Genomic DNA, 19,291 nt, shown 5'->3' with positions numbered 1-19,291 from the left:
CTAACCTCTTTTTTTTTCCCTTCCCCGCCCCAATGGTCTTTTGTTAAGTCTCTCAGGATCCACATAAAAGTGAAAAACATATGGTATCTGTCTGTCTCTGTATGACTTATTTCACTTAGCATAATACTCTCCAGTTCCATCCACGTTGTTACAAAAGGCCATATTTCATTCTTTCTCATTGCCATGTAGTACTCCATTGTGTATATAAACCACAATTTCTTTATCCATTCATCAGTTGATGGACATTTAGGCTCTTTCCATAATTTGGCTCTTGTTGAAAGTGCTGCTTTAAACACTGGGGTACAAGTGGCCCTATGCATCAGCACTCCTGTATCCCTTGGGTAAATTCCTAGCAGTGCTATTGCTGGGTCATAGGGTAGGTCTATTTTTAATTTTTTGAAGAACCTCCACACTGTTTTCCAGAGCAGCTGCACCAATTTGCATTCCCACCAACGGTGCAAGAGGGTTCCCGTTTCTCCACATCCTCTCCAGCATCTATAGTCTCCTGATTTGTTCATTTTGGCCACTCTGACTGGCGTGAGGTGATATCTGAGTGTGGTTTTGATTTGTATTTCCCTGATGAGGAGCGGCGTTGAGCATCTTTTCATGTGCCTGTTGGCCAACTGGATGTCTTCCTTAGAGAAGTATGTATTCATGTTTTCTGCCCATTTCTTCACTGGATTATTTGTTTTTCGAGTGTGGAGCTTGGTGAGTTCTTTATAGATTTTGGATACTAGCCCTTTGTCTGCTATGTCATTTGCAAATATCTTTTTCCATTCCATCGGTTGCCTTTTAGTTTGCTGATTGTTTCCTTTGCAGTGCAGAAGCTTTTTATCTTCACGAGGTGCCAATAGTTCATTTTTGCTTTTAATTTCCTTACCTTTGGAGATGTGTCAAGTAAGAAATCGCTGCGGCTGAGGTCAGAGAGGTCTTTTCCTGCTTTCTCCTCTAGGGTTTTGATGGTTTCCCGTCTCACATTCAGGTCCTTTATCCATTTTGAGTTTTTTTGTGTGAATGTGTGAGAAAGTGGTCTAGTTTCAATCTTCTGCATGTTGCTGTCCAGTTCTCCCAGCACCATTTGTTAAAGACACTGTCTTTTTTCCATTGGATATTCTTCCCTGCTTTGTCAAAGATTAGTTGGCCATACATTTGTGGGTCCAATTCTGGAGTCTCTATTCTATTCCATTGGTCTATGTGTCTGTTTTTGTGCCAATACCATGCTGTCTTGATGATTACAGCTTTGTAACACTACCCCAGATTTCAAGAACACAGGGGTCAGACATTCTTTGGTATAGGTATTAGGGAGACTTTTTTTTTTTCGGCTCCAAAGAACATGGCATTATCAATTCATGAAGAAATGAACTGGAGTCAGAGACAATCAAGTGTTCAGAAAGAAAATAAACTAACCTGAGCCTGTAGTTAGCCCCCACGTTTATGTATATCCAAAATTATAAACCTTTTGCCTTAATGCCCCTCTAGGCATAAAGAACCTACTAGTTAAAATGTTATCTAATGACAGACAATAGAATTGAAAGTCAGTGACTTAAAATTTCTATCAGAAGGTTCTGTTTGCTTGATTTGGTGGTAGTTTCAGCAGGATGAGTGGCTGGGAACGGACAGAGTGTGAGACATTCAGGTGACAGCCACCATGTGGATAACAGCATGTGAGGAAGGCAGCGATATCAACAAGGCAATTTGATTTGCCATGCTTTGCCATTGTTTGAAGTGTGAGTGTTGAAGTTTTGCAATCTGTTGGCAGACACTACAGAAGGAGGTTTTGGTCGCAGTAGAGGCCTCTTGAGTCACCTCCTCACGTACCAAATTCCAGGCTGACTTACCATCCAATTTCCCACAAGAGATTCCACGTCGCTTGCCTTCTCTAAGAATTTGATTAGCACGTCTCAGTTTTAACAATTAGGATAACGTATAAACTTGTTGAATCACTATGTTGTACAGCTGAAGCTAATGTAAAACTGTGTGTCAACTACACTCAAATTAAACAAAAAAGAACTATGTTAAGAACTGGAGAGGCACAGATCAATTACAACAGTATTATTTAGCCCCACCTATCTTTTCTGCCTCCTTTCACACATGATCTTATTGTTCTTTGGGTTTCAGCCACGATGGCTTTCTCTGAAGTTCTTGATCAAAACCCAAGGCTATTGCCCACGCTGGCTCTTTGCCTGGAAAGCTTTTCACCCAGCTAGCTTGAGTCATATCTCCCATCTCCAAATTCCTCTCACTTCTTCACGGAAGCCTCAGCTTTCCAGCCTTCTTTAGATTCTTTGTTATAACACCCTCTCTGAGGACTGAATTCTTTCTGTCTGAACATGTAATTTCTACCTGAACACTGGAACATGTAATTAGATTAACACGTGTTCCCCTGCTGGACTGTAGGCTGCATGAAAGCAAGGGCTTTGTTCATCATTATGTGACTAAGTGTTTAGCATAATTCCTAGGATGCCGTCAACACTTTGCAAATAATCGTTGAATGAATGGGTGAGTCTATCAGGGAAAATCACAGGCAACAAAAGGATCTAGTACAATATGTTAAGTTACGGTAAATGTTGTACAGGATGCTTCGAGGATGTGGAGGAGGGTATTTATTAGTTTTGAGTGTGGTGGTTTGAGGGAGAGCCTCTGGAGCTGGTAGTCCAGTTGGGTAACAAATTCAGAGTTGGACAATACAGAGCATGGTATTGAAGGAACATTAATTAGGGTCAACATAAGAGTCTATGGCAGTAACGAAATTAGAGAATGGTGAGAAATTGAAGTATCTGAGAACCATGGGATGTGAATGATAATGGTGTATATATTTGAGGGGATGCTTAGGTAAGGACCTAGCACGCCTGAATGGCGGTGTCATTCTCTGAGGAAGGGAATACAAGAAGTGAGCAGGTACTCTGAAATTTTGCTATCCATGCTTCTCGTACAATCTTCTACAACCATTTCTAGCAGTTCCTCATTTGGGGCCCCAGATCTCCTGCTGGTATGCTTAGAAGAAATGATTTAACTTCCCTATGGCATCAGGTTCTTCCTCAATAATTTGGGGATAATAATAGCAACTTTCTTATAAGGCTGCTGCTTTAAGAATTACATAAATTAATACAGGCCTATTTCAGAAATATTGCAGGTACAGTTCCAGACCACCACAATAAAGCAAATGTGGCAATAAGGCAAGTCAACTAATTTTTTTTGGTTCCCAGTGCATGTAAAAGTTATGTTTATATTATACAGTAGTCTATTAAGTGTGAAATAGCATTATGTCTAAAGAACAATGTACATGCCTTAATTAAAAAATACTTTATTGCTAAACAATGCTAACCATCATTGGAATTTTCAGTGAGTTGTAATCTTTTTGCTGGTAGAGGGTCTTGACTCGATGTTGATGCCTACTGACTGATCAGGGTGGTGGTTGCTGAAAGGTGGGTTGGTTGTAGCAATTTCTCAAAATAAGATGACAAGAAATTCGCTGCAGTGATTTTCACCGTAGCATGGGATGCTGTTTGATGGCATTTCACGCCCAGTAGAACTTCCTTCAAAATCCGAGTCAATTCTCTCAAATCCTGCCTCTAAATTTATGTAATATTCTAAAAACTTTGTCTCATTTCAACCACCTTCACAGCGTCTTCACCAGGAGTAGATGCCATCTTAAGATGCACACTTTTTTGCTCATTCATAAGTAGCAACTCCTCATCTGCTCAAGTGTTCTCATGACATTGTAACAATTCATCCCATGTTCAGGCTCCATTTTTAATTCCAAATTTCTTGCTATTTCTACCACGTCTGTAGTTACTTCCTTCATTGAAGACTTGAACTTCTCAAAGTTGTCCATAACAGTTGGAATCAACTTCCAAACTCCTATTCATATTGATATTTCGACCTCTTCCCATGAATTATAAATATTCCTTAAAAAACATTTTTTTTAACGTTTATTTATTTTTGAGACAGAGAGAGACAGAGCATGAACGGGGGAGGGGCAGAGAGAGAGGGAGACACAGAATCGGAAGCAGGCTCCAGGCTCTGAGCCATCAGCCCAGAGCCTGATGCAGGGCTCGAACCCACGGACCGCGAGATCGTGACCTGAGCTGAAGTCGGACGCTCAACCGACTGAGCCACCCAGGCACCCCAAATGTTCTTTTTAAAAAATATATTTATTTATTTTAAGAGAGAGAAGGGGTGAGCAGAGAGAGAATGGGAGAGAGAGAAAGAATCCTAAGTAGGCTACCCAGTGTCAGTGCAGAGACCAGTATTGGGCTTGAGTTCACGAACTATGAGATCATGACCTGAGCCAAAATCAAGAGTTGCATGCTTAGGGGTACCTGAGTGACTCAGTCAGTTAAGCATCTGACTCTTGATTTTGGCTCAAGTCATGGTCTCACAGTTGTGGGATCTAGCCCCACATTGGGCTCTGTACTGAGTGTTGAGCCTGCTTGGGATCTTCTCTCTTTCTCTGTCCCTTCCTCACTCACACTTTCTCTCTCTCTCTCTCAAAATGAATAACTAAACATTAAAGAAAATTAAAAAAAGGGCCTGACTCTTAATCAACTAAGCCACACAGGTGCCCTGAATCACAAATGTTCTGAATAGCATTTAAAATGGTAAATCATTTCCAGAAGGTTTTCAATTTACTTTGCCCAGATCCATCACAGGAATCGCTATCCATGACAGTTATGACCTTACAAAATATATTTCTTAAATGATAAGATTGGAAAGTCAAAATTACTCCTTGACCCATGGTCTGAAGAATGGATACTGTGTTAGCAGGTACAAAAACAACATTAATCTCATTTTACATTACCATCACAGCTTGGATGATCAGGTGAGCAGTATTTTGAAAAAAAAAAAAAAACTTTCATTATGAGCAGGTCTCAACAGTGAGCCTCAAATAGTCAAACTATGTGATGAACAGATGTACTAATATCCAAGCTTTGCTGTTCCATTTCTAGAGCAAAGGGAGAGTAGATTTGGCATAATTCTTTTTTTTTCTAACTTTTTAATTTTAATTCCAGTACAGTTAGCATACAGTGTTATATTAGTTTCAGGTGTACAATATAGTGATTCAACAATTCTATACATTATTCACTATTCATCATGATAAGTGTGTTCTTAATCTCTTTCACCTATTTCACCCATCTCTCACCCACCTCCCTTTTGGTGGCCATCATTTTGTTCTCTATAGTTAAGAGTCTGTGAGTCTATTTCTTGATTTATCTCATTTGTTCCCCCATTTGTTTTGTTTCTTAAATTCCACATATGAGTGAAATCAAATGGTATTTGTCTTCCTCTGATTTATTTCACTTAGCATTAAACTCTCTAGTTCCATTCATGTCATTGCCAATGGCAAGATTTTATTCTTTTTTATGGCTGAATAATATTCCATTCATCTATATCTATATCTGTATCATCTACATCTATATCACCTATATCTATATCTATGTATCTATATATTATTTATCCATTCATCTATCTATGGACACTTAGTCTGCTCCCATAATTTGGCAATTGTAAATAATGCTGCAATAAACATAGGGGTGCATATCCATCCTTTCAAATCGGTGCTTTTGTTTTCTTGGCATAAATACCCAGTTGTGTAATTACTGGATCGTAGAGAGACTTAGCATAATTCTTAAGGGCCCTATGGGATTTTTGAAATGGTAAACAAACACTGGCTTCAATTTAAAGTCGCCAGCTGCATTAGCCCCTAAGGACTGTGTCAGCCTGCAGGTATTGACTTCTACTCTCAAGCTATGGGAATCCCAGACAGCATCTTCTTTTAATAGAAGGCTGTTTCATCTACATTTAAAACGTGTTGTGTAGTGTAGCCACGTTCACTGGTTATCTTAGCTAGAACTTCTGGAGAACTTGCTGTAGCTTCTACATCAGCATTTCTTGCTTCACCTTGGCATTTTTATGTTATGGAGGTGGCTTCTTTCCTTAAACTTCATGAGCCAACCTCTGCTTCCTATTTTTCGTCTGAAGTTTCCCCACCTCTCTCAGCCTTTACAGAATTGAGGAGAGTTAGGTAGGGCCTTGCTATGGATTATGCTTTGGCTTAAGGGAATGTTGTGGCTGGTTGGATCTTCTATCCACACCACTCAAACTTTCTCCATATCATCAATAAGGCTGTCTCCCTTTTTTATCACCCATATGTTCACTGGAGTAGCACTTTTAATTTCCTTCAGGAACTTTTCCTTTGCATTCACATTTTGACTAACTGTTTCATGCAAGAGGCCTGGCTTTCTGCCTATCTTGGCTTTTGACACATCTTTTGACATGTCTCACTAAGCCTAATTATTTCTATCTTTTGATTTAAAGTGAGAGATGTGACTCTTTTTTTTCCACATGAAAACTTAAGGATCATTGTAGGATTATTAATTGGTCCCATTTCAATATTGTTGCATTTTAGGTAACAGGGAGGTCCAAGGAGAGGGAGAGAGATGGGAGAGCAGAGTTGGTCTGTGGAGCAGTCAGAACACACACTTTTATTAAGTTCACCATCTAACAGGTGTGGTTCATGCTGCCCCCCAAAACAACAGCATTGGTAACATCGAAGATCACGGAGCATCACATCAAATGTAATAATAATGAAAATGTTTGAAATACTGCAAGAATTACCAAAAAACGTGATGCAAAGACACGAAGTGAGCAAATGCTGTTGGAGAAATGTTGCTGTTGCCACAAACCTTCAATTCGTAAAAAATGGAGTATCCGTGGCATTCAATAAAGTAAGGTATGGCTGCACATGTAGTACACAGGCGCTGGCACAGAGGAGGACTCGATGCTTTTCAGCCAGTATAACTAGCAGTTTTAAACTAGTACTATAACTAGTGACCAGACAGTTGACAGGACTGTTTCCAGCTAACATGGACAGACTTAACCTCCCTCATCCACAGAGAAAAGAGAAGAAGGCCAATATCCAGAAGGGTCCCCAGACGAAAGGTGACATCACGTGTGAGTCAGAACTATGAGAAGAACACGTGTCCTGGTTCTGTGTTAGCTTCCTTGAGTCTCGCTATGGAATAATCTCTGCGCTTGGACTCCTGGAGAGTCTCACAATAACTTGGCTTCTCACTTGAGCCACTACTGAGAGTGTTTAGGTTTCCTGCACTCTGAAGAGTGTTGATGAGAACAGGTGCCCAGCAGAAAGCAAATCTGGTGTGTAGGCACCAAAGGAGATGATGAATGAGACCTTCCGAGGAGGCGCATGCAGGCCCTTCTAAATCTGAAAAAATGGGACCTTCCTTTGAAGGAGTGGCTGGTTAACCACGCAATCACTTTACCAGCCTAAGCAATATTAGCTGGAACTGAATTTAAGTCCATTGAATTTTCCATTGAATTGTTTAAATAATGCAATCTTGGGAGGTGCCTGACTAGCTCACTTGGTGGAGTGTGCGACTCTTGATCTCAGGGTTGTGAGTTTAAGCCCCAGACTGGGAGTAGAGATGACTTAAAAAATAAAATGAAAAGAAAAAGATACAGTGATGAAAGTACCAAATAATATTAGGGATTATACGTGAAGTACGTAGGTTGGGGGAAGGTAAGAGTGTTCCACCAATGTCTTAGCTCGGTGAGAAATCTAGTCTTAGGTAGTGGGTGCATGAAATTTCTTTTCTATGTCCACTCTACCTATTAAGGAGCCTAGGTTCCTCCTTTCACTTCTGGGAATTCATAAGCATCCTGGAGGTCACCTATGCAGTATGGAAGGCTAAGACTCCGGTGGTTATGACTGCTGTTGGAGAGTCAGGATGCAACAGGCTAGCTGCCATTTGTGGATGGTCTTCCCAGGAAGGCAACCAAAAGGATATGAAGACAGTGTGTTGAGTTATCATGTACAGTGCTCTCTTGGCTGGTGGTTGGATAGGTGAGTCTATACGTCTCTGGTGGTAGTGGTAGGCAACCTTTACTCCAGTGGACCACATTTTTCCTCCTCAAGTGTTCCTTTCTTTCTCCCTCCCTGAGCTGACCCATCATATTACCTTGGGGGGAGGAATAAATGAACTCTTCCATTGTATATCGGAATCTCGGAATGGCTTTTGAACTTAAACACCAAATATTTGGGCCTCTATTCTCTGGTTAGTGGGTGATTCATGTTTTGTTGTTTGGGTTTGAAGTAGGCCCTCAAAAATTCCACTAGCTTGGGTGTATTGAGGAATACATCATTAATTTTTCAAAATATTATTCATCTGCATAAATTTCTGCACAGGCTTCAGAAGGGGACATAAGTTTTACCACATTCTTAGATGAAGATATCGGAACACTCCACAAAGAAATGTACCAACATCCTGAGCGGCTTCCAGCATTGTTGCGGAAGGACAGGGCTATAGATTTTCCTAGAAGTGTGAAATAATTCAGAAGGCTCGCTCGTTATTCATATGGACAGCACATTAATAACACAGGACCCTGAAATCTTGCCTTATCTGGGCTGAGGCCCAGCTGGAGAGGGATGAGGAGCTGACTCCTTAGATTTAGAACAACATTTTTCCCCTTTTTTGAAAGAAATAAGAATTGATTAAAAGTGCTCTCATATCAGACAAGAACAGGTATTTGAAAACATCTAAGCTTTTTGGAGATAAATGGAAACGAATGACTTTGGAGCTACCTCTAGGAAATTGTCGTAATGGGTTTGGAATTCTGTATAAGGAAGTACATTTCAACTAAGTAAGGGACAAGAATTTGGTGTTGTACCATGATCACACACACACACACACACACACACACACACACACACGACATGCACACCACTACAAATACTTGTGCAGAGAATTTTGTATCTCCCAAGTGGCTACATTAATGGACTTTACAATGGACTTCCTACATTTACGTCCAGGTGTATGCACTAAATATACTTTCGTATATGGTTTTCCCATGGAAATGAAATCAAAATCCTTAGAAGATGTCTTAGATGATATCCAAATGGATGAACCTGACCTTATTGAAGAAATGCAGGGCATGATGTACACATGAACTCTTGCTAAATAAAGTCACTGTGAGCAGTTAAAACGCATGTAGTTCATATTATGTTCCCCAAACATCCAGTCTCATTACCAAATTTCCTATTTATCTTCTTCTCTTCTGGTGAAAGAAATAAAGAAAAGTGGCTAACTAATTGAGTCTGTAAGCTGTTTATCACTGAGTATGATTTATAAGTAATTTTTCTCTCCTTCCTTAATACTGGGTATTACCAAACTTTTTATCTCTGCCTATTTGATTGATGAAACATTACATTTCAGAGTTTAATTTACATTTCTTCAACTGAGTGATGCTGAACATCTTTTCCATGTGTACCGCCCATTCTTTCACTGAAAGACAACTATTGGAAGATATTTTCTTATGCTAAAAAAAATACAGATTCAGACCAATGTTTCAGTTATATAGCACCATTCTGATTTATCGGGTTGTATGTATGTGTTATCCACAGGCCTGCGGGGGCATGGATATATTCTCTAAGGATGCACAGAAAGCTAGTAATAGTGGATGCTTCTGGCAATTAAGATGTGAGAGTTCAGTGGGAAAGGGGAGAAGGGGATTTACTCTTCCTTTCTCTGCTGTTTTTGTGTATGTACACTTCTATTTATGCCAAGTTATGTATATTACTTTGATATCAAAGAGCAGGTTTTTTTCCCCAGAAAACTAATTTTTTTATTAATGAGAATAGCAGGGAAATGACTCTCAGCAGGAAGCATGGATTCCCCTATCGTCGGGGATCAGGCAGGTCACATCAGAGGGCCACAGCCAGGTGTGTAATAGAAAGTGGAGAGGCACAGGAAAAACTGGAGTGTCCCTTTGAAAGGCACGCAGTCAGGTTTCCCCATCACTCTGCCAACCTGTGGAATAGGTCTGAGGGTAATTTCTGCCAGTGGGCTACCATTTGGCAACTGCTGCTTAAAAAAAAAATGACATCCACTCTTAGTTTTAGAAGCATGGGAAAATCTGGGATGCCTGGGTGGCTCCGTCTAAACACCTGACTTGGGCTCAAGTCATGACCTTCCCGTTTGTGGATTTGAACCCCACATCATCGGGCGCTGTGCTGACAGCTCAGAGCCTGGAGCCTGCTTCCCATTCTGTGTCTTCCTCTCTCTCTCTGTCCCTCCCCGGCTCACACTGTGTCGCGCTCTCTTTCTCTCTCTCTCTCACAAATAAACATTAAAAAAAAAAAAAAAAAAAGGAAGCATGGGAAAACCTGAAAGCTGAATTTCTGTTGTCTTTATTATGCAAAGGAACAAACGCAGGGACAGACCTTTTATCAGACGGTACAAAAAGCTTTGTCAGTTCCTCTATATCCTTTCTCTCCTTCCTCTTGCTAATGGAGGCTTGGATCCCTCACGTACCTGGGCAGGACTAGGTGCCAAGTAGGGGAGCAAAAGCAAATTTGTATGTAATTCAGAAATTATACCTAGATGTGCCACAATTTTACTAATGATCCTTTAGTAGACCCTCTTCAATAACAGTGGGATCTCCCTTCAGAAATGCCTCTTGATGAAGCCAACTGAGCTCACCGTCGCATCTATTAAACAAGCTGGAGTCTGCCTTGAAAGAACAAAGCAGGCTTCGAACAGAGACAGTAATGAAGGGACCACAGACTGTTGCTGTGCCATCCCGATCCACCACAGCAATTCATTATCTTCGTATTTCATTGTGTGGACAAGTAACAAATGGCGGAACCAAAATAGGTCATCTTCCCTTGTTCTCGAAAACGGTTAATATTTGTGAATAAAAATAAGGGCTTAAGCTTTTTCATACAATGTTTGCTCTGGAAGGTCCCTAGATGATTTCCAAACTGCAGCTGAGCCCGACATGTCACAGAGATATTATAAATCACATACCACCAAGACCCGTTGTGCGATGCTTGGTTAGCCAGTCTTAGGAAAAACACTGAGCTGCTGGCATAGGAATTATTAGTCAGTCTCAAAAGACCTAAGAGGAATTCCTGGAAACAAAAACAAAAACATAGTCCATAACGTCCACACCAGCATGGCCCAAAGTCTGTTTCATGGAACATCGGGTCTACAGGATATGAATAAGTGTTGAATAGAAAAAGGTTCTCTAGTCAAGGAAGTTTGGGACATAATGGGTCAAAGTTGAACAAGTTTCTTGTCTACAGAACTTCTCAGAGCCTTTAATATGCTATCGTATTTTGAATGGCTATGAAGGGGTTGTTATATGCAGTATTTCTCATATATATTTCATAACATTCTACAGAAAACTATTGCTGAATTTCAAATTTCCTTCAGTTATCAGACCTTTTTCTCGACCGTGGCTGCCTCTAGGGAATGTGTTGGTATGTGGTCAAGAAATTTTATCATGTTTTTTCTAAAGAAGCAATCTCCAGAAGCTATTTTTACAGATACTCTGGTTCTAGAATCTCTTATCATGCAACTTGAAAAAAACATTCAAAGTCTCAATCTACCAAGCAGATTTCATTTTGTTAAAATTAGTCATAACTGTGAGAGTGAATACAAACAATTGTTTGGACAAATGAATAAAGCTATTTCATAGGTAGATGTTTAATATACCTTCTAAGCACTCATGGTCTCATATCTCTTTTACACCTCTTTTTCTCTGACTCCCCCTTTCCTCGTCCCTCTTTGTATGTCCTCTCTCACTGTCCGTCTCCTTCCCTGTAAGTCTATCTGTTTTTCTGGGTCTGAATATTTGTGTATCTTTCTTTCTTGCTTGCTCTTATCTTAAAGGTTATGTATGATGAGCCAGCAGTAAAATGTCATCTTATATTGTGGGCTTTTGTCTTCACAGAAATAGACAGGAATATGATTACTTTTCCATTACATTAACTGTACACAAATCTTAGTTACAAACAAAAAATCTGGGATTTCCATAGCTGTCAAAGTTAGGAAGTTCTGTGATGCAAGCTAGTCGCTTCTGGCCGGTATCCAGTATAAAAAGACGACAATAGCAGACAATGTTTGCAGCAATCAGTCATAGAAATGGTCAGAATTCACACTGAATGAAAAGGAAAGGCCTATGAACTTATCATGTAGACTCTTCTTAATAAGATTGATGCCAAAATCTACAGAGAATTAAAAACCCTTCTCTACAAACTAGTACTTGATTTTTTTCACATTTACAGTGCATGAGAATAAAATCCTAAAGAGAGAAAACCACATGAAAAATTCCCCATAAAATAGTTACTTTACGCCCCTTCCCCATCTCCATGACACTTCAATCATTCCATAGAACAGAAATCATTATTTATAAAAATGCTTCTAATTGCTCAAGGACTACAACCTTAGAAAGGGCAATTAATCAATCCTCTCTGACACAGAAAGGGAAGGGGCAGGTATGGTCCAAAGGACTGGATGTTTCTGAAAGTCTGCACATAGTTGGGCTTCCCCCCTCTTCTCACCTAGAGATTTTGGTATCTCGCAAGAAAGGCTTTGGAAGGGAACGTGTGTTTATGTTACATCCTTGTTTGCCCACACTTGGTAAATAGGGCCCTGGAGTCAGACAGCCGGGGATGGATTTCTGGCTCTGCCACTATTGGCTGCGTGATGGTTAGCAAGTCACAAAATCTCTGTGCTTCAATTTTCTGACAGGCAAAAGGGAAGTAAGAGAAGGAGACACCTTCAGAAGTTGGGGTTAGAGTTAAATGAATACAGAGACTTGAAAGACTTGAATCAGACAAACATGGTGAGCCTTCAGGAACATATTAGCCATTCATTTTTTAAATGTTTATTTCTTTTGAGAGAGAGAGAGAGAGAGAGAGAGAGAGAGAGAGAGAGAGAATCCCAAACAACCTCCATGCCCAGCAAGGAACTCAAGAGGGGCTCAAACTCACCACCTTGAGATCATGACCTGAGCTGAAATCAAGAGTCACATGCTTAACCGACTGAGCCACCCAGGTGCCCCGCCCTTATTTTTATTATTGTTAACAATGATAGTGAGGAAGGTGCCTTCCTTTCGGGTTAGAGAATACTTAACAAGACACAAGAGGGTGTGAATCAGAGTGTAATGCTTTAACATTTGGTCAGAAAAGTGCTAGGCACAAATCCAAGAGCATAACACTTTAAAAAGTCTTTATACATATCACAAAATTGAGTGAATGTTAGTGTTGAGAGTTTCTTTTGGTATTTTCACTTATTAGGTGATAGAATATACTTTTTAAACTCAAAGGCCACTATTTAAAAATGTTTCCCAATATCCTATATTCTACTTTTGAATAAGTTGCTAAGATTATGCTGCAAATGTATGTCCCATTTTAAATCATCTGGTCTCCGATTTTGAATAATACAATATAGGCTTATTTTAAAATCATAGCTGTTTGTCGGGTTTTGAAAATGCTATGGAAGGCAAGTGACCTGTAATTTCAGAGGAAAGTAAATAACAGCAATTGGAACGCTTACATGGGAAATGCACTATGTACAACAGAATATATTCAGGACAAATATGGTGTATGGGTTGTCAACTACTGTTATGGGGAGAAGCTGGTTTCCATCCATTTTTAGACTTAGAGAAGTGTGCCAAACATTGTAAATACGCCAAAGTGGAGGAAATAGATCAATCATTTATATCCACCTCCGAAGCCCCATGTAGTTATTAACAATAATGTTTTTGAAGAATATGTTTTAAATTGGGAAACGTTCACCTCATGTTAAAGGAAACAAGCTGTTGATAAAAAGCACTGTAACATTTTAGTTCAATAAAATACCTACCACGTGAGTTTATGTTTAGTAATGGGTTAAGCCAAAGGGGACATATACATGTTTTCTTACAAAGTAATGATAATCTCTGAGCAATAATATCCTGTGTGATTTTAAGGTACGGATTATTTCTGTAGTTTTCAGAATTCCTATAATAAACTTGAATTCCTGAAGATGACTTACCAGCATTAGTGATCGCCAGGATCATCAGTGAGAAGCAGTTTTAGGAAAAGGTTGGCACTAAAATGCTACCGTGTTTGATTACAATGAAGCACAACTTTGTGAAGCAATGTGTTCTTCCAAGTATTACCCACACTTATTAGTAAGATAGGAAACAGATGCCATCATTCTGCAAGCACTTCATGGGAATCAGACATTATGCAAAACACACTTGACTTCCTTAATCCTCATCCCAAACTAGAGAAGTAGAAACAATTACCATCTCCATTTCAGAGCTAAGGAACAAGTAACAAGCGTATGTGACTTGCCCAAGGTAATTCGATTAGTAATTGGTGTAGCTGAGTTCCACTCATGTCTGTCTAATGGCACAGCTCATGATCATAATAACTACACTGGAATGATTATTAGTTTATATATATGCTTCATTTTTAATTTGCATGAGGAGATTTGGCCCATAAAAATAATTTTTTAGTATCTACTTATGTATCTTGAGAGAGAGAGAGTAAGTAGGAGCAGGGGAGGGGCAGAGGGAGAGAGAATCCCAAGCAGGCTCCAGGCTCAGTGCAGAGCCTGACATGGGGCTCAATCTCATAAACATGAGATCACAACCTGGGTCAAAACCAAGCTCAACCAACTGAGCCACCCAGGCACCCCCATAAAAACAATGTTGGCCAGAGTAACATGTAGACTTTACTCTGACGCACCAACGGAGTCAAGGATTTTGGAAGAGTGGAATGCTTTAGAAAATATAAATCATCAGCTTGATCCTATAGAATACTCTATATTTTATAGACTTTTGCTTGGAAGATAGGGACTAATAGCCCTCTTGCCTGAACCTACCACCTTAAAGGATTCAGAGTTTCCAAAGTCAAGCACACTTGTTCCGACAGACAAAATATTACCATCATGTGCTTTAACTTCTCATAGAAACTTAGGGCCAGATGCCATTTCCCCCTCTGCCAGCATAAACAATGTATTGTTCTTTGTGTCTTACATCCAAATCCTGAAGGCAATTCTATTTCTAGATCATTAGAGATAAAAATGAACTGGAAACAAAATGGAGATTTATAGCGAACAGACTCGATGTTTTTTTCTTTGGCAGACAATGTGAGAAACTATCACAGTTTTACAATATTTATTGGCTTCAAGGGCCAAGAGTTTCCTCCTGCAAGTAAGAAAAGCAGCATTTCTAGTCTAGCTGCTTGCCTTTCCTGCACTGGAGGTACCTTGCCCTGTTGACTGCGATCTACAAGAAATAAATAATCATAGTGCAGGTTTTCAACCTCAGCTCCATTGACGTCCGGGGCTTGATAATACTTTGCTGTGGGCGCTGGCCTGTGCACTGTAAGATGTTTCACAGCATCTCTGGCTTCTACCCATCAGATGTGAATAGTACCCCCATAATTGCAACAGATGTCTAGGCCAAAAAATGTCTCCAAATAGTGCCAAATGACCACTGAAAATGCCTTAATTGAGAACTTACTGATCATAGTATATTCCCAAACTTGGCTTCTCCACATCCTTTGGAAAAAAGAAAAAAGAAAAGCTTGGTACATGATGGGCAGCTGTACGTGCCACATGTACGGCTCTCTGGCTATGGCTGATTGGGCAAAGGTTGACACGTGACCCAGGCTGAGCCAGGTATGTTTTGTCTTTTTGGAGAACACATTTAAAACACAGGAACTGAGTCAAATATTTTTGGGCTGTATTGTGATCCCCATGAGATCAGAGTTGGCACCGTGGAAATAAGAACTTGACACCAGCTCCTAAGCTATGGGGGTTCAAAAGCTAAAATCTTGGAAGAGGGAACCAGTTCACACGGAGAAAAATGAGGAGAACAGAGATCAGAAAAATGTGTGTCCCATGAACAAAGAAAACAAGATGGCTTCCACTTGAAGGATTTATGAATTGAATCCCATGAGGTTTCCTATAACTGGGCTCCCCAGAATTCTTCTATTTTCTTAAAAAACAACTTTACTTGGTGTAGCTTGAGTTTGTTTCTCTTTCTAACCACATAATAATGAAAATAAATAACACAAGTCAGTCTAGAAGGTGTCCTGCTCTGTCTACATTCTAGAGGTACAACCAGGGATCCTAAGCCAAGAGATTCAGGGTCTAATCGCTGTTGTGTGACCCTGAGCAGGTGACTCACTTCTCTGAGTCCTGATTTTCTTACTGAAGAATTTGAACATCACCTCACACTTGGCTCTAAAATTATGAAAGATAAAGATGGGGAGAGATATTTGTGGTCCTTGTGAGCCTTGGCTCAACTATTAGGACATACAAAGTTGTTTTAAAGACGGTGGCCAAGACTTGGTATTACAGTTAGTTACTCTAGGCTTAAGAGTCAGTCAAGCTACAACTTGTCAGCCATGGGACCAATGGAACATTACATAACCCTTCTAAGCCTCTGTTTCTTAATGTCTGAAATGGGAGGAAAAATGTATCTGTCTCAATGATCCCTGTCTTCTGGCCTTCAAGTCCTGATAGTTCACTTCCACACTGAATGGAGATGACTTTACTAACAAATATGATATTGTAGAAACAATGAAGGGTAACTTCTGAGGTCAGATTATGAAAGAGAATGTTATTGTGGCTTCTATATTGTTCTCTTGGATTACTCACTCTGGAGGAAGCCAGTTGCCATGTTGTGAGACAATGAGCTCCTCTGCAGAGGACCACACAGCAAGGAAGTGAGTCCACATGCCAACAGTCTTGTGAGTGAGCCATCTTAAAACCTTCCTCCAGCAGCAGTCAAGCCTTTAGATCTTGACTGCAACTACATGAAATGCCCTGAGCCAGTCACACACAGCTCAGTTGAATTCCTGACCCACAGAACTTGTGAGGTAATGTTTGCTGTTTAAAGCTGCTAAGTTTGAGGGGATAATTTGTTACACAGCAGTAGGGAACTATTATAGGATTGTTGGGAGGTGTAGATAAGATAATGCATGGTAAGTGTTTAAGACACTGCTTGGCATATCGTAAGCATTCAAAGCATCTCTATTTGTTTACGAATGTATGTGATAAACCCAGAGCAGCACCTGGCATATAGTAAATGCTCGTTATATTTGCATTGAGTAAATGTTAGGTATTGTTATCTTTAGTACTATCGTCACCATCATCATTATGTATAACCTCATCTAAAATCACCTCCCAAATGAATGGGACCCTCCAATTTCTTGACTTGAAAAATTACTGTACCTTAATCTCTAAGAAAACATTAAAAAAGAGCTATGTGACAATTCCACAGCCAGAGAAACAAGAATTCAAAGTCTGCTGAGGACGGGCATTTGTACAGCCGTCTAACTCTTTGGATGCACCTTGTTCATTATCCTGAACCGTAGATGAAACAAAAAATATTTATTATGCGCAGTGAACACCTCCATAAACACCTAAGGATAGATGTAAAACTGGCCACTTACCATCGACGCAGGAAGGTCTGTTTCTTGTCGTTCCAGCCACTTTTCCAGGCAGACAGGAACACTTTACTGTTTGTGACCGCTCCTCAATTCGATTCTTATTACAACATCTGTGTGCAGCTATCACTTCACATGTCCCTCCTTCTGGCAAGACAGAAAGAAGAGGGACACTGATTAGAAATAAATCAGGGGCCATTAAAGCCTGTGAGGGTACACGTGGAGGGGTTGGGGAGAGTAAGAGAAATTACAGAAAAAGTTTCCAGGAAGTATAATTACTGTGGGATTCTCTCTCACCCTCTCTCTGTAACATCGATACACACATGTATACAAGATTCTATAGTAGGTACGTGCAGTCCTGCAGAAGACAGGTAGTACAGCCCTATACTTCAAATGCACCAAAGACCACCAATGAATAGTGCTCAAGAGGCAACGATTCTCGGCTGTATATACTGAGAAGCTGTGAACCAGGGAATTCCTGGCGCTAACACAAAATAAAGAGTCTATCTGATTTAAATGCATTATATTTTGGGAGCTCAATCCTATGTTATCTTTCCATTTAGAATTCTCTGAGCTCCCGCTTAATGACAAACAACTGACACTCCAGTGATACAGAACCAGCGGTGGCAGGAAAACTGCCCAGAAATTAGCTCTCCCGCCCAATGCCCACCTACTCTCAAGGGGGCTGAATAGAAAATCTAGTTGGGGAGTCATTTCCCAAATCCAGATCTCATCCAAAAAATGATAGAAAGAATTGCTGGAGAAAATAGGTATGCGCTTTAAATGGCATCTCAAATTACAGAGCTAGGCATATGGCTTCACTTAATTGTTACAGGTCAGCCATGCATTCAACATTTATTGGCAACCTAATGTATGTCACTCTCCACTAGGTTCTTAACAGGTGCACTGCTGGGTCTGTCTAAATGTTGGTGAGCATTCAGGTGGGTCTTGCCAGCCTGTAGGATAGCTCTACAGGGACACTAAAGATACTCCAAGTACCCAGAAACCAGAAATTAACTTCCCCGGTATCAAGTTTTATGTTACGAAGAATGTTTTTTGTTTGACCAGAATGGACCCGTAACATTTAGGATCCAGTTGGCATAAATTCAGCAAGTATTTGTTAAGCAACCACTATATACAAGTCACTGTGTGATAAATTGTTAGGGACATGGGTTCAGCCCATACACAGGGGGCACTTAGGAAACACTGGAGAGAAGGAGAGGAGGGAAGGAAGACAGAAGTCAGGAAAGACTTAAGACATGGCCCCATCCTACCCTGAGAACCCACAAAATAACGTAATGATTCTCAAGGCAGGGCTGGGGATGGGGTGATTTTGCTATCTGCCCTCTCCACCAGTGATATTTAGTAAAGTCTGAAGGTATTTTATTTGTCATCGCTGGTGGAGGGTAGGTGCTACAGACATCCAGCAGGTGAAGGCCATGGATGCTGTTAAACAACTCACAATGCACAGGGTAGATCCCACACCAAAGAACTATCTTTCTCAAAATGTCAAGAGTGCCCAGGTTGATAAACCCTGGTTTAATAGGAAAGAAGCAAAAGAATCTCTGGTTCAAGTCAAACTAATTCTACCTCCTCTCAATGTCAGGAAGAGCTCGGGCTTTTGAGCCAGCCAGTTTTCGTCTGCATCTCAGCTCTGCCTCTTACTGTGTGCTTCAGTTTCTTCATCTGTAAAATGGTAAAAATAGTAACACCTGCCTCAAAGGGTTGCATCAGTGCACACCAAGATAACACACGTAGAGGGGTGAGCACTGAGCCTGACACACGGCCGAATGTCCGTATATGCTACCTATGACTATATCTGGTCACATTTGTATTATATTTCCTTGGCAATTTCCTCCTCCTTTCTGCCTCAGTGACTGTGCAAAGATGGCATGTCCTAGAATACTTCCTCCTACTTCCTATCCTTCCACCCTCCACCCACAACTCAAATGTGTTCACTCATGAACTCTTCTCTGAACTAAATGCAAAGGTCAGTTCCTTTAAGAAAGCGTCCTCACTGCTGCCACTGCTCATTCT

At 40.4% G+C, this 19,291-nt stretch overlaps 1 protein-coding gene across 2 annotated transcripts in view; it reads right to left on the bottom strand.

Moving 5' to 3' along the window:
- The window catches only part of TAFA1 (TAFA chemokine like family member 1), a 512,889-nt gene that overhangs the window by 104,901 nt on the left and 388,697 nt on the right, over window positions 1-19,291 (bottom strand). For both annotated transcript variants that reach the window (XM_043587898.1, XM_043587899.1), the window contains one exon: window positions 17,261-17,401. In XM_043587898.1, coding sequence (XP_043443833.1) covers window positions 17,261-17,401 — 141 coding nt within the window. The remainder of the gene's footprint in view (window positions 1-17,260; window positions 17,402-19,291) is intronic.

This window comes from Prionailurus bengalensis, chromosome A2 (genome assembly GCF_016509475.1).
Source record: "Prionailurus bengalensis isolate Pbe53 chromosome A2, Fcat_Pben_1.1_paternal_pri, whole genome shotgun sequence".
Taxonomy (NCBI): Eukaryota; Metazoa; Chordata; class Mammalia; order Carnivora; family Felidae; genus Prionailurus; species Prionailurus bengalensis.
The sequence above is the reverse complement of the archived record's forward strand: the minus strand, read 5'-3'. Positions and strand labels throughout refer to the sequence as shown.